The sequence below is a fragment of the Mirounga angustirostris genome, unplaced genomic scaffold (genome assembly GCF_029215605.1).
Source record: "Mirounga angustirostris isolate CCGP_5_RB_7025 unplaced genomic scaffold, mMirAng1.0.hap1 SCAF_1, whole genome shotgun sequence".
In the NCBI taxonomy this organism is placed as follows: domain Eukaryota; kingdom Metazoa; phylum Chordata; class Mammalia; order Carnivora; family Phocidae; genus Mirounga; species Mirounga angustirostris.
Genome location: NW_026991709.1, coordinates 79,203,905 through 79,218,080, shown reverse-complemented (window position 1 = coordinate 79,218,080; position 14,176 = coordinate 79,203,905). Strand labels below are relative to the sequence as shown.

Genomic DNA, 14,176 nt, shown 5'->3' with positions numbered 1-14,176 from the left:
GCTCTCTGCCTCCCCTGTCTTCAGTCTCTCCTGCTGTCTACTTGTACATGGGGCTGTGTCTCTTCTGAACCATCCAAGGCCTCATACCGTGGACAGATGCTCTCTGCCTCCCCTGTCTTCAGTCTCTCCTGCTGTACTCTTACTGACTTTTAGCTAAGTCTCTGATATAGGGCCTGCCATACTTAGGAATGCCCTCTTCTTTCTGGGCAAGAGCACACTGTGATTCTTTTGATCAAAATGAGATGAAAATTGAAGGATATCAAGAGACTGAGATCCATCGGAATGTCATTCTCCCTTTATTCCATAATTTTTTCAACACCAAGTATTGGTCAGATATTGTTTGTACAGCCTTCAATCTGAGGGCGGAATTTTGTGTTGTTTTCTGACCTGTCTGAATAGTCTCTGAGTCCCAGAACTTGATAAACTCACCTATCAATAAGGAGTAGTTGGAAGAGACTGTTGCCTGTGGCCTGTGGTTGAGCCTGGGGAGAACCAAACATTGCTCCAAATTGGGGAGCTTTCTGACTCCTATAATAGTTTTGCTCAGAGTAGAAATTAAGAGCCTGATAACATTCATCCCCAGTTTTTTTCACTTAAAAAATAATAGATATGTATATAATGTATATTATATACATATAATGTACAGGTATATAATGTATATAAGATATGTATATAATGTATATGTATACACATGTATATGTTTGTGTACATATATTTACACAAATATATGTAATACCTGCATATACATATACACACATGTCTTTTGAAATTTGACAGGTGTTATGGGTTGAATTGTTTCCCCACAATTCATATACTGAAGTCGTAACCTCCAGTATCTCAGAATGTGGTTGTATTTGGATATGTCTTTAAAAAGGTGATTTAGTTAGAATGAAATCATTAGTGTGGGCCCTAATACAACATGGGCCCAGATGAGCCCATGGACCCAGATGAGCACAGAAGTAAGACCATGTGGGGCACAGAGAAAAGGTGGCCAAGGACAGAGGCCTCAGAAGAAAGTAACCTGCTGACAACTTGATCTTGGACTTCCAGCCTCCAGGACTGTGAGGAAGTTAATTTCTGTCGTTTCAGCCACTAAGTTTATGGTACTTTCTTATGGCAGTCCTGGCAAGCTAGTACAACAGGGAATTTGCAGGTATAACTATTGTGCTCCAACCCAGCAGCTGTTTCTTAGAAGAGGTACATAGGCCTTGACAGCATTTAAGAGCATCAGACAATATTCACACACTGTTACTCTTAGCTGCTTCCTATAGGAAGGAAAACGATTAAGTAGGGGCATCATGCCGAGTCTTAGACCCTGTCTCACTCAGAGTCCAACAAGAAACACAATGCATCACTAGCACTGTATTGACCTTGAAGGTTCAATGAAGGAAGGGGAAGAGAACGCACGGCTTGTATGAGCACCCCTAAATCTCAGCAAAACTGGAGAAAAAGCTTATCTTCATCCTGGGAGCCTTCCCATCCCCTGCCTTTCCCTCCACCAGCATTTAGGTCCCCCCCGACAGGCACTCTGTATTGGGTGTGGCCAGTACAGCAAGAATAGAAGGCTTCATTAAGGAGCTCAGCTCATCAAAACATGTAAGTTTCTATGTTCATTTATAGTTTTCTCCCTGCCCCACCCCAGGTTCGAGCCCCGTAGTAACACGTTGGCCAGATTCCACACTATTCCTGTCATTCTGAATTTCACTGAAGAGGTCCTATTTGGGTGTTCAAAAGCTAGTGTTGCTAATGCTAAAAGTTCAATATCAAGCACAATTCAAAACGTGTGTCTTCCATGTTTAGCACTTGCTAAGCCAACCTGTGACTCTGGGGAGTGAGGCCTGCTTTTCATTTCCCCTCCCCTTTCCTTTTCTCTTCCAATTCTTTCCCTCCCTTCAGGGTCTGTTTAGAGCCCAGTGGTTCTCAACTGTGAATGTATATTGGAATCACCTGGAAATTTTCAAAGTACCAATACCCGGGTCCACCCCCAGAGATCCTGATTTAATTGCTCTGGGGAGAAGCCTAGACATAAGGATCTTTAAAAGCCCGTCAGGTGATTCTCAGTAGTATGAGAACCACTGCCATGGCCTTTAGAAATACTGCCGAGAGAGCAGGAAGTGGGGAGCGGTTGTTCAAGGGACTGGTCATGGGAGGGAACCTGGGCTGATTCCCTCTGGCCCTTTCTGATGCTGGCCACTGCTGGTGGGAAGAGTGCCTACAGGTATATTGTTTCTCGAGAAGGGTGGGGGTGGGGTACCAGCTTACTCCCAGGTCTGCCCCCCATGCTGAGCCCTCCTAGGTATAGTCCTCCTAACCCCTTTTCTGGGATGGGCATCAAATTACTTGACTCCTACCCTCACCACAATTCTCTTCCACATAAACCAATTTTCTTTAGCACACTTTAGGGGCCACCGAGAACCGGAATGACATGGGGTGCCCCCAACTTCTTCTCATATACACTAGTGATAATGATAACAAGAATACATAGCACCATTTATTCAACACCTGAATCTGTGCCAAGAATTGTACTAGTTACTTTATATGTGTTTTCTTATTTAAGTATCACACAATCCTGCCAAGAGTTGTGAATCTCCATTTTATAAATGAGAAAATTAAGAATCAGAGAACTTTTACAGCTTACCCAGCATCACACAGTAAGAGAACAGGGCAAGTTTGAAATTCAGATCTGACTCCAAAGTAACAGCCTTTTAATCCTTCTATTTTATTCAGAACTCAGTTCCTTTTCTGGTGTTAACCATTTAACGTGTTACCTCCCTTAAACAATGCAGTTAACATTCTACTGAGGACGTTGGGCGCCATAATCAAAGCCGGGAGTGATGGTGGAGATTTCCGGTGGAGACGGGCAGGCAGGTGGAGGAGAACTGCTTTACTTCTAACCCCACCCCACACACCAATGTAGGCAGTGCTTATGGTCAGAAACACTCTCTGAATTTGGTACTACTAGAAAAATCCAGATTTTGTGCAGATCACGGGTCTACCCACTCACCAGTGGCGTGTCTCGACTTTCTGTCCCCAGGGATCCACTAATCATTTACAGCATGTTGACAGATGTTTTAACCAGGGGTCAAGGTGACTCCCTGATTATACAACAGAAATGTATAAAGACTTTGTTTAATCAATTGTGTGTGTGTGTTTGTGTTTTATTTTTTTTTCAAAAGATTTTATTTATTTGACAGAGAGAGAGAGAGAGAGATCACAAGCAGGCAGACAGTCAGACAGAGGCAGAGGGAGAAGCAGGCTCCCCGCTGAGCACAGAGCCCCATGTGAGGCTCGATCCCAGGACTCTGGGATCATGACCTGAGCCGAAGGCAGATGCCCAACCATCTGAGCCACCCAGGCGTCCCTGTTTATGTGTTTTAGAAAGCCTTTATAAAATTCTCTGCTGTGATAAAACTATAGCAAGCGTTGGTGTTCACATTTTAACGAGATGAGCGCCTTCAGAGCCGCACTGCTCCTCATCCCTTTAATTGCAATGCAGAACTCCGGCGCTGTGAGTCCTTCACACTGTGACGCTACTGAGCCCTTTGCTGGGAAAGTGCTAGACCAGCTCAATAAGGGACGGAGGCAGGGCTACCTTTTCCAGTTGCTGCGGGTCGCTGATGCCCATGTGGACAAAGCGGTGAGGAATCGGCAGGGCTAGAGCCGAGCTGGGAGACCAGGAGCCAGGGGAGGGGGGCGGGGGGGGGCAGTGATTCTGGCCCCAAAGCTTACTGCTATGCAGGATGGAGTGGCCTTGGCTAGGGTTTCCCGTTCAGTTTCTGCTGCTGATTTACACTGTTCTTTTTTCCTTCAAACTGACATTTGCTATTTGTATGTCCTTCATTATGAGTCAGTCTCTAAGTACTTAGAAGCAGTTATGCTGAGCCAAGTCAAATGGTAAGTACGGTAAGAGAAGACTTAGAGTAAGCTGTGGGCAGGGCCTCAAGGAAAGAATCATTGGCTCACAGACACACACAGGCAAACTGGATAAAATAGGACACATTCCCATAGCCAAGTGAGTGGTATAGATGCTGAAGCAATCTAAGGAAAGGAGGTCTATTAAAATTGGATGGGAGAAAGATTTGGGTAGGGAATCAGGAAGGAGGGTACCAGGGAGTAATTGCACATAAGCAGAGGGGTGGGGGTGGGGTTCCAGAAGTTTTATGTGGGCTTTGGAGCTATCAGGTTGGAAGAGAAACTAGGCTTATCTTGAAGCAAAGAGAGCCTACTGCTTTCACTTAATAATAAGATTATATGCTCGTTTGGAGGAGATTTGAAGGCTTGATAGAGATTATGGAAGAAGGCTTCCCTCCCTGCCCCACGCCCAAAACAACCTACCCTTTGGTGGAACCACCAAAATCAAGAAGGCCAGACCATGGAGCACCATAGAAGACACGCAGAGGAATTTCTACTTGTTACAAGTATTAGACACGGAGGCACTACATGTTGCAGAGAGCAAGACAGATTGCAGGAGTTTAGGATTCAACCAGCAATTAGTGACCGTTAGTCCCATTTCAGGTTCTCTGCCACATGTGTAGGGCACGGGATGGCTTGGCACGGTGCTACCTCCGAGCGGTGCTAAGAGGGTATGTGGGTGGGTAAGGCAGGGGCACAATGTGCCTGGGGAGATGGAGGCAGGTGACATGAACTAGGAAGCTATTTCATGGGTTCAGGAGGGAGGAAATGAGGACCAGCCCCAGGCAGTGGGAATTAGAGCAGGGAGAATGAAGAAAAACACGAGACATTTCAAAGAAAGACCATGGCGGGCCTGGCGCCTGGATAGTAAAAGCAAAGGAACAAAATCAAAGTTGATCTCCCGATTCTAAGCCAGAGACTAAAGCAATCAATAATTAATGATGCCTCCGACAAAAGACAAGGGAATTTGAGAGCGGGAGCTGGTTTGTAGGAGAAGAAAGTGGTTTCAGCTTTGGGCAAGTTGAAATCAAGGCAAGCAATCCGAGTTCAGGAATAGAGTTGGGTGAGAGGACATAACTGCACATACAGATTGGAAGCTGTCATCACTTACGATTCTGGGCTTGCACCTTCAACACCTCCACCCAAACCCACACTGCTATTTAGTGGTTGCTTTTTAAAGCTTGTGGGCAGAAGCAACATCATGACCAGTTAAAAAGAACATTTGGAAGTAACTTTTTGAAGCTCTTTATTCAGAATAAGTAGATCAAATGACACAAAGGTAGGACATCTGTGATGATTTGGAGAGGAGCAGGAATTCTGTTTCAGAAATAAAGAGACTGCTTTTATTGAAAAAGCACTGGGCTCCCACATGCTATTCACCTGTTGCTCTTTTGGCATTCCTCAGGAATCTGTGGCTGTCTATTACTTAGTCTTGGATGTGAAAGAATCCGACTGTTCAGTCCTATCAGGGAAACACTGGGATGACTGTGAGCCCGCTCTTTCTAAACGTGTATCTGATATAGTAAGTAAGCAAGGTACCATTCTCCTTCTTCTATCGTTCCTGACCTCTGTCTACTCTGCTTACTCAGGGTGGCCGCATGCCTGTGCTAACACAATGAGAAAGGAAGAGCAGAGTCTACCTCTTGACCCATGAAGACTATGTTGACCTTGAGGAATAGTCTCTTGAGAGCCATACCTGGGATCCCGGTTCAAGACGAGTCAGTGGGGATTGTGGTTCCATGGGATAACATGCCCAGCTGTGAGCCCCTGGGTAAATCACCTGAAGTTGCTAGACTTTGGCCTCCTCCACTGTAAGATAAGAGGAGGGGTTTAGAGTAGCTGGACTTCTAAGGTCTACTCTAGGGATCTAGGAACCTCTGAACTTGTGAGTGTGTCCTATAAAGACCGGCCCCATAGGCAGGAATAGCCAAAGGGATTTACTGCAGTGATCTTGAGGAATAGGGTCTTGTTTTACACATTGCTCGTGGGCACTCAGACGCCAGATTCTCCAGCACGGGAAGAGAACACAGAGATGACTAAGCATATACATAAGATTTCACTTCTAGAAAATAAGATGTTGACATACCTAGGACTTCCAGCACTTTTTCCCCTTGAAAATGTTTGGGATATGGTCATGATCTGTTTAAACCATTTCTCCCTGGTTCTCATGAGGGTTTTGGATGTCTACAGCATCCAGCTCACAGAAACAGACTAAGAAAATAGAGGTGGTGAAAGAGGATTTGGTGAGAGAAAACAAAGATGAATTCTCAATGGATAGTAGGAGTAGGTGACATCACTTTTTGTCCCCTCACATTCAACCTGAGGAAAGCAGTTTGCAATGACATGAACCCTTTTCTCTTACAGGTGATCGGACAGTGTAAGGTAATAGCAACACAATGTTTGAATGACTCTCAGCATTTCAGAGTGAATGACTATAACTGCACCACAAGTTCTGGTATGGTCATCTGTGAAAATGCTAATTCTAGATTAATACTGTGGTATTCATCATATAATGCCAAGATGTACATATCAGAAATGGCCCCTGCCTTCATGGACTCAATTATTATTTGCTCTCTTCAGAGGAAAAGGGAGAGGGTTTTATTCTGTTACTGGTATGCCTTCTCTTAAAGAAATTCAACATATAAGAACAGAAATCTATGAGAGGCGGGACTGTGTCATTGTAGAGAACGTAGGCTCTGAGGTCAGATTTGAGTTTGAATCCCAGCTTCCTCACTTATTAGTTGTATCGTCTTGAGGGCAAGTTACTTAACCTCTTTAAGCTTTCCTCCTTTGTAAAATGAGGATAATAATAGTATTAGCCTTCTGGATCCTTCTTAGAATTAAGTAAGATGCTCTATGTAGTGCACTTTGCAGAATACTCAGCACTCAATTATTGATTTCAACATCTAAAAGTTATGTATTACGGTAGAGTTCACAAAGCGGTTACACAGATTATCCCATTTCATCTTACAACAAGACCATATGAGGTAAAGATTATGATACTTTCTATTTTAGAGATAAAATAACTAAGGCTCCAAGAGGTTCAATGCCTTGGCCTTGAGAACACAGCCAAAATGTGAAAGACATGATCCTATTTCACCAGTGTTGACTCTAAATGCCATGCTTTTTTTATTTTTTCCAAAAGAATTATCACAGAATTCCTTTAAAAATTGTCCATTTTCAACATGATTCAGTATACGACAACTTAATAGCCAAGCAACTCCTTCAAGAAGTCACCTTGAAGAAAGGTTGACCTGTATCTTCTCTCTCTGGGCAAAACTCTGTTAATGATGCCCCTCCCTCCTTGGAGAGACAGGAGGAGTTTAGTGAATAATTAACACTTTGTGAGTGACGGGAGGGGTGTCTCAATGGGGTCACAACAGAGACTTAAGCATCAGAAGCATCTGGGTTTAAGTTTAGCTCTACTGCTGACTGGCCGATTTGATCTCAAACAAATCACTTAGCTTCTCCAACCCTCAATTTGCCCACCTGTAAAATGGAAGCTCTGGTTACTCTTGCCACCGTGCTTATGTATATTAAGTCCAGGCATTGACATTGCTGTTTCCAAACTGGTACTGCAAAATTTCCATCTTCTTTCTCCAGTCTCTTCGGCACTGGCCAGTACCAAAGACAGCCCCCTACTCTTCGACTTCTTAGAAGAGCCTGAGCTTTACAGAAAACTAGCCGACAAAGCCCTTGAGAAGTACCAACAAGAGAATGGAGATTTTGCCTCTTTCAGAGTGGACCACTTGGAAAGAGTTGTCAGATGGGTGAGTCTCTACTCATGTCAGCTAGCGTCTGAGGGCCCAGCTCCAACCTGGCAGGTCCAGACTCAGTGGCACTGGCCCTCTCCCCCGGCCTCACATGTCCAGCTCCTTTCTACCTGAGGGCCCTCTTGCAGCCTCAATAGAAAGGCAAGAGATACCAAAGAAACTGTTTTCCTGCAGTTTTTTATTTTTTGGAGTTGTGGGGAGTCGAAATACCTACTGAAGAGGAGGGAAAACTCAGACAGGAAAGAGGGAAAGACAGAAGAGCATATTAGGGTTTTGTGAGTCATTAAAAATCATCCCATCCTAACCTCCTTGTATGATGATGGGAAACTGAGTGACAGAGAAACCGTCTCGGCACACCCAGTGGTGTGGCTGGGGCAAGACAGCTCCCCTGCCTTCCAGGCCAGTGGCCCAAGTGCCTCCCACCCAAAGGGGTCTTATAAAGCAGCTCTTTGATATCTATCTTGCATTTTGAAAATGCCAAGTTAAATTACGGTGTGTACAAGTCATGGAATGAATACGGCACAATTACTAGAGAGAATATGCACGGGGAAGAGTTCCTAAGGGGAAAAGCAGGTTAGAGAATGATACTTAGACTCTGAGCCCATTTATGTAAATTAGATATGTGTGTATATGGGCAACATATTTAGGGAAAGGTTAGGATAAACACATCAGATACGTGGTAGTGGTACCTCTGGGAAGAAGAGATCGGGTGCAGGAAGGGTGAGTTTTCACACTGTGCTTGGTTACGTCTATATTATTTGACCTTTTTAATGAAATAGTATTTACCTTATCACTTATGTGATGAATTTTTAAAAGGCAGCGGCCATAAGAAAAAGGGCACATATTGGTGCTTTTGAATCCCCGTGGTGCTTTACAGTCTACTGGGTAGTAGGTATCTACTGCCTTTTTCTTTTTTTAACTTTTTATGTGCCTGAAACTACTTTGATCCAATTTGTTCTAGAGAGGAGAGGAAAGAACCAACTACTATGTGGACTTCTCTGTGAGGAACTGCTCCAGGAGACGCCATTTTCCCAGGCACCCTTATGTGAGTATAATAAACGTCTCTGAAATACCAGGTAACGTTTAGAGACCGCCCCCCATGTGTCAGGCACCCTTCCAAGTGCTGTACACATACATTATTAACCCCACCACCACCCTGTGAGGAAGATACTAGTTTTATCTCTCTTAGAGATGGAGAAACCAAGGCACAGGGAAGTTAAATGAATCATAAGAGTACGATTTTGTAATAGGCACAATAAATACCTAAACTTAACACTGAGATTTTTTTGAACCCACTAGGGTTAAAGACTTCACTAAAACTAACAACTGGCTTGCGTTAAGAGCCTACACCATGGTGCCTTTGTTCACTACATCTCATTTACTCTTCACGGTGACCCCATGTGACAAATATGGAGTAACTGAGGATCAGCAGAGCGTTTTGCCCCATGTTCATAACCAAGCTGAGATTAGAATCCGGTTCTCCTAATGCTTAGTCCAGTAGGATTTTCCCCCTAATCACTTATTAATTGATACTCATGTATCTGTAGAAAGATTTTATTAATAAAACTCAGTCTTTGTAGGGTGACTTAGAGTTTACAAAACATCTCCACGTATATTCTTGCCTTGTTGGATCCTTGTGACAACCGTGCTGAGGAGAAGCAAATGTCTGCCCCCATTTCCATGGGACAGAAGGGCCCAGAAGTTTAACCACTTGCCTAAGGGCACTCAACTAGAAAGTGTTACGACATCGGATTTTAACAGTGGCCTTCTGATTTCAAGTTCAGGATAACAACACATTCTCGAGAGCTAGAAGAGAGGAAGCATTCATTAGTTCCTTTTCTGGCTGGTCATTGTTCCTACCTGAAGCAGTTCTAGAACCCTGCTTAGTGGCCACCAGAAAAGCTACCTCCCTGTCCCCCTCCCTTCTTCAACAAATCCTTAACAACCCAGTGCAGACACAGGGCAGCTGGAGAAGGAGTCTCAGTGCTGAGTGTTCTTGCAGCATTATCTCATTTAACTAAGCCCTCCCACAACCCGAAGGTAATTAGAAATTTCCTGTAACTTGCCTAAACTCACACAACTAGTAAATGGTGAAGGCAGAATTCACAGAGCTCTGTCTGACTCCAAAGCTGTTCTCAGAATCTCAGCGCTTAACTGTTGCTTCTGGAAAAGCATTGTCTTCTTGTCCTAGTCTGCCTTTGACAGCTGGGTGTAGGAGCCTCTGCCGCATAGGGATGCCAGCCAGTCATATCCCCTGTACTTGAGGTAGGGCCCTAAGTCACTTTGACAGGGTCCAGCAAACCCATTTTCATACCGGTTCCCTCCCTTCCAGCACTTCCCTTCAAGGGTCTGGGTCAAGTTGTACAAATCCCTCTTCTGCACCACTCTTCATTCTCTCTAGGCACAGGAAACTTGGGTCTTCCATGCAGAAGGGTTGGACGAAAGGCAAGGTGTCAGTGATGTGGTATTTCTCATGACCCCCCATGGGGTGACCCCTGGTGGTGACCCCTCATGGAAGAGAACCACAGCAACTTGAAGTGAACCACTTTGGAAACTGCACTTTCTCTAAGTATTGGCTGGGAAAGATCGTTAAATAACTAGCAGAGATATTTGACAATATTACCCTGATTTTTCTAAAGCTCATCTTCTTTCCCAAATGTATAAAAGTTTACAACTCTAGCTGTGCACATTCATACCACCTACACACACACACACACACACACACCCCCATACATACACACACTAACAGGCTTCTCTCTTCTTTATAGGTCTTTGGATTCTGCAGAGCAGATTTGTCCTATGATGTAGGAGTCTCTGACTTGGAAACCCCAGAAGACATTGCCATAAACTGTGAAGTCTTCAATTTTGAGGTGGGTTGCTTAAGTAGTCTTTGTTATGAGCAGTGCCAGACTAAGAGATATTTTCATACACATAGTGTATTTTGTTCTTATAGCTCTGGGGGTGGTGGGGAGATAGAGAGGCAGAGAGATGAGAGGAGGCTGAAAAGAAATACAGAGAGAAGAGGCCCCTGGGGAACGAACGGGGTGCAATTGCTGATATGATACAAAAAGTATAAAAAATTTCCAAGTGGGGAGACGTAAGATTTGTAAAGTAAAATCAACTGATTCAATCAACCTTTAATGAATTTGAAAATGGTCCTTGTAGCCAAGGCTCCAGTCCTGAGACTCAATTCCTAACTTTTATTATTAAGCATAGAACCTAAGGGGAATGAATTAACCTCAAACACATTATATAAAGGTACATAAAATAAGGCACAAAGCAATATTTCACATCTGTCCCAGAAAGCTTTGTTCTGTACCAAGATATTCATCACAGTATTTTTCATGTCAGCAAAAACTGAAAATAATCCAAATGTCTATGTGCCAAACCATAAAACAAAGACGGGGAGGGGCAAGGCAGGTTTATCACCATGAACATGGCTCCACAGATTTTTTTTTTTTAATTAAAATCTGAACAAGAAGGAGAGTGAAGAGATGAAGTGCTCATCCTTTAGGAGTAAGAGATGATTATACCATAAAGCCTCAGAACTCTGTTGAAGATATAAATTATAAGGCACTAGTTTTCCAAATGTTGGTCTACAGATAAGTACCATTCTACAATTTAATTTCACCATTTTATGTTGAAATGAGAAAAGTAGGGATAAGTAAAGTTTTTCATAATACAACATTTATTGCATCTAAAGAACCACGCTTTACTCTGAGATATCTTTCTGACTCTTGTATTATCAAAATAGTGTTCCGATTGTGAAATAATGATGGTGGCAGATGATAGTTTTTGTATTTAATTTTATTTTTTAAGATTTATTTATTTAAAGAGAGAGCACACGCAAGCAGGGCAAGTGCAGAAGGAGAGGAAGAGAGAGAATACTAAACAGATGCCCTGCTGAGTGTGGAGACTGATGCAGGGCTTAATCTCACAACCCTGAGATCATGACATGAGCCGAAACAATGACCAGACGCTTAACTGACTGAGCCACCCAGGCGCCCCACTGTTTGCATTTTAAATGTCAATTTGGCTGGGTAAAAGTTTGAGAGCCCTTTTTTGCTATCCTATTTTTAAAATTGATTTGCAGAATCCAAAAGTCTGGAAGCCATTGGTCTAAATTGAGTTGCACATCTAACTTCTTTTGTGTTATATAATAATACTCACTTTTCTGTATCCTTTACCAGGAATGTAGAAACATCAGTGGTGTACCACACCATTTTGGCCATCCCCACCGCTCTGGTAGGCATGGGCATTCTCTTGCTGGCAAGCCTCCATTTAAGCCTGATGAATTTAGAGATCACCATCATCCCCACAAACCACATAAATTTGAATGCCCACCTCTTCTAGAAGACAGACCACCATTTCAGGCAGGAGCTCCTCCTGTATTGCCCCCTCCAGGGTCAAGATGTCATCACCCCCATTTTGGCACCAGTGGGACCCATGGATACCCTCATAATCATAGTTCCAGTGAGCACCACCCCTATAGACCCCCTCATCATGGATCCCCTCGTCATGGACCCCCTCCTCAAGAACCCCCTCCTCACGGGCCCCCTTCTCACGGGCCCCCTCCTCATGGACCCCCTCCTCATGGGCATCATCACCATGGCCACCATCCCCATGGCCACCATCCCCATGGCCACCATCCCCATAGGCATCATCCCCATGGACACCATCCCCACGGACACCATCCCCATGGCCACAATTTCCTTGACCATGGGCCTTGTGACTCACCACCCCATAGCCAGGGTCGCCGGGGACATGGCCCACCATCTAGGCACTCAAAAGTAAGAGGTCCAGGTAAAAGACCCTTTCCCTTCCACCGGAGACAAATCGGATATGTTTACCAGCTCCCTCCACTAAAGGAAGGTGAAGTTCTTCCTTTTCCCGAAGCCAATTTTCCCAGCTTCTCATTGCCAGGCGACAACAATCCTCTAAAGCCAGAAATTCAGCCCTTCCCTCAATCAGTTTCTGAATCATGCCCAGGGACATTTAAGAGTGAGTTTTCACATGTCTTGAAGTTTTTTGCATACTTGCTTCCAAAATAAAATCTGATTTCCTCGATGGGGTAAAATTAATATTCTGACTTAAACCATAAATAAAATATGACCAATAATGAATACAAAATTCATGTATTTTTATCTTACTTTCATATTCAGGGTAGGGCAAATGTGGGTGGGGGAGAAGATGGCATGAGAAGAGAGAGACAAATGGAAAGGAGAGGAAAGATGTCAGTGCTACAAGTCAGTCACTGACCACTAAATCCTTGCAGCAAATCTCTGATCCTCTTTCTTTCCTGGACTTAACTCCTTTAATTCTAGTGTCTTTCCTCACTGAGTACTTACGCTGTAGTTGGGCATACCAAGAAGGTATGTTTTATCAGTCAAGGGATTATTCTTCAAATCTAAAATTCAAATTCCCCCCTACTTGTTATTTCTAGTCCTCTAAATTTCCCTTTGGAAAGAAATAAGTTCTAAATTCAATTATGATGCAATCAAGGCTTGGGCAATGAATTGCAAAGAACGTTGCAGGTACAAATCATGACCATAAATTCAGGTGCACAAGAAATATCACTTTATTTTCAGAACAAATTAATTTCCATTTCAGGCTGCCATCCTAGTCGGTTAATAGAGAAGACTTAACCTCCGTCCTTCTTTGAGTTCCTTCACCCTGCTACTCCCCACACAAAGTTGTGCCACAGTTATAGAATTTCATGTGGTGCCAAGGTGTTTGGGTGGTGGGTATGAGAAGGAGGTCTGAGTCTTCATCTTTGGTCCACTAGGTTCCCTCCTGCTGAGGGATACTTACTACCCTGTACACCTCCCTCTTTGGGTTTAGTTTATCAGCTACCTCTGTATCAACCTGAAGGTATAAGAGTCTCTGCAAGACTGCTAGTGAACATATCTGCCCTGGACTATTCTCCCTGAGATCTTGCTGCCTTCCAGGCTACATGCCCAGAAAGCAGGGCAGAGGTGTTCTCTGCTTCAGGACACCCAGAGACATCGTTCTTCTCATATCTTGCCCCCCAGGCCAGGGGTGCTCTAGTCTCAAGTAACTTCTCTTTATTCAGTTTTGGTCCAAGAGGACTCTTTCTCCACAATCAAATACTCTTTCTTTTCCCTTCTTCCCAAGTCAGGGCTCAAGCATTTAGACGTAGGCTAATAAAGCTTTGGGCTTGCTACCTGACTTACTGGAAGCAGTTGCAGGTACATAGTGATGGCAGAAGGTAGATTCGTGTGCATGTGTGTGTGTGTGTGTGTGTGTGTCTGAGCCGGGGGCGGGGGGGAGGTTATAGGGGAAAGAAAAAAAAACTAAGGCTAAAAGAGATGTGGGTAAGTTGGTTGTTAGGCTGGGAAAAAGGAGGGGCCCACAAAGAAGCAGAAGGTGAAACTGGAAGAGAGAGGAGATGTCTAACAGCGCACAGTGCAGGAGGAGTTGGAATCAGATCTTGGGGTTTATCAGAAAGGTTCCTTAGGTTTGGTGAGTAG

At 43.9% G+C, this 14,176-nt stretch overlaps 1 protein-coding gene across 1 annotated transcript; it reads left to right on the top strand.

Annotated features, from left to right (window-relative positions):
• Positions 1 to 3,445: 3,445 nt before the first annotated feature.
• On the top strand, positions 3,446 to 12,776 carry HRG (histidine rich glycoprotein). Its single transcript, XM_045863667.2, has 7 exons — positions 3,446 to 3,637; positions 5,318 to 5,434; positions 6,277 to 6,367; positions 7,516 to 7,682; positions 8,647 to 8,730; positions 10,454 to 10,555; positions 11,876 to 12,776. Exons 1-7 carry the CDS (start codon positions 3,446 to 3,448, stop codon positions 12,734 to 12,736), a joined length of 1,614 nt encoding a protein of 537 aa, XP_045719623.1. The 3' UTR covers positions 12,737 to 12,776.
• The last annotated feature ends 1,400 nt before the right edge of the window (positions 12,777 to 14,176 follow it).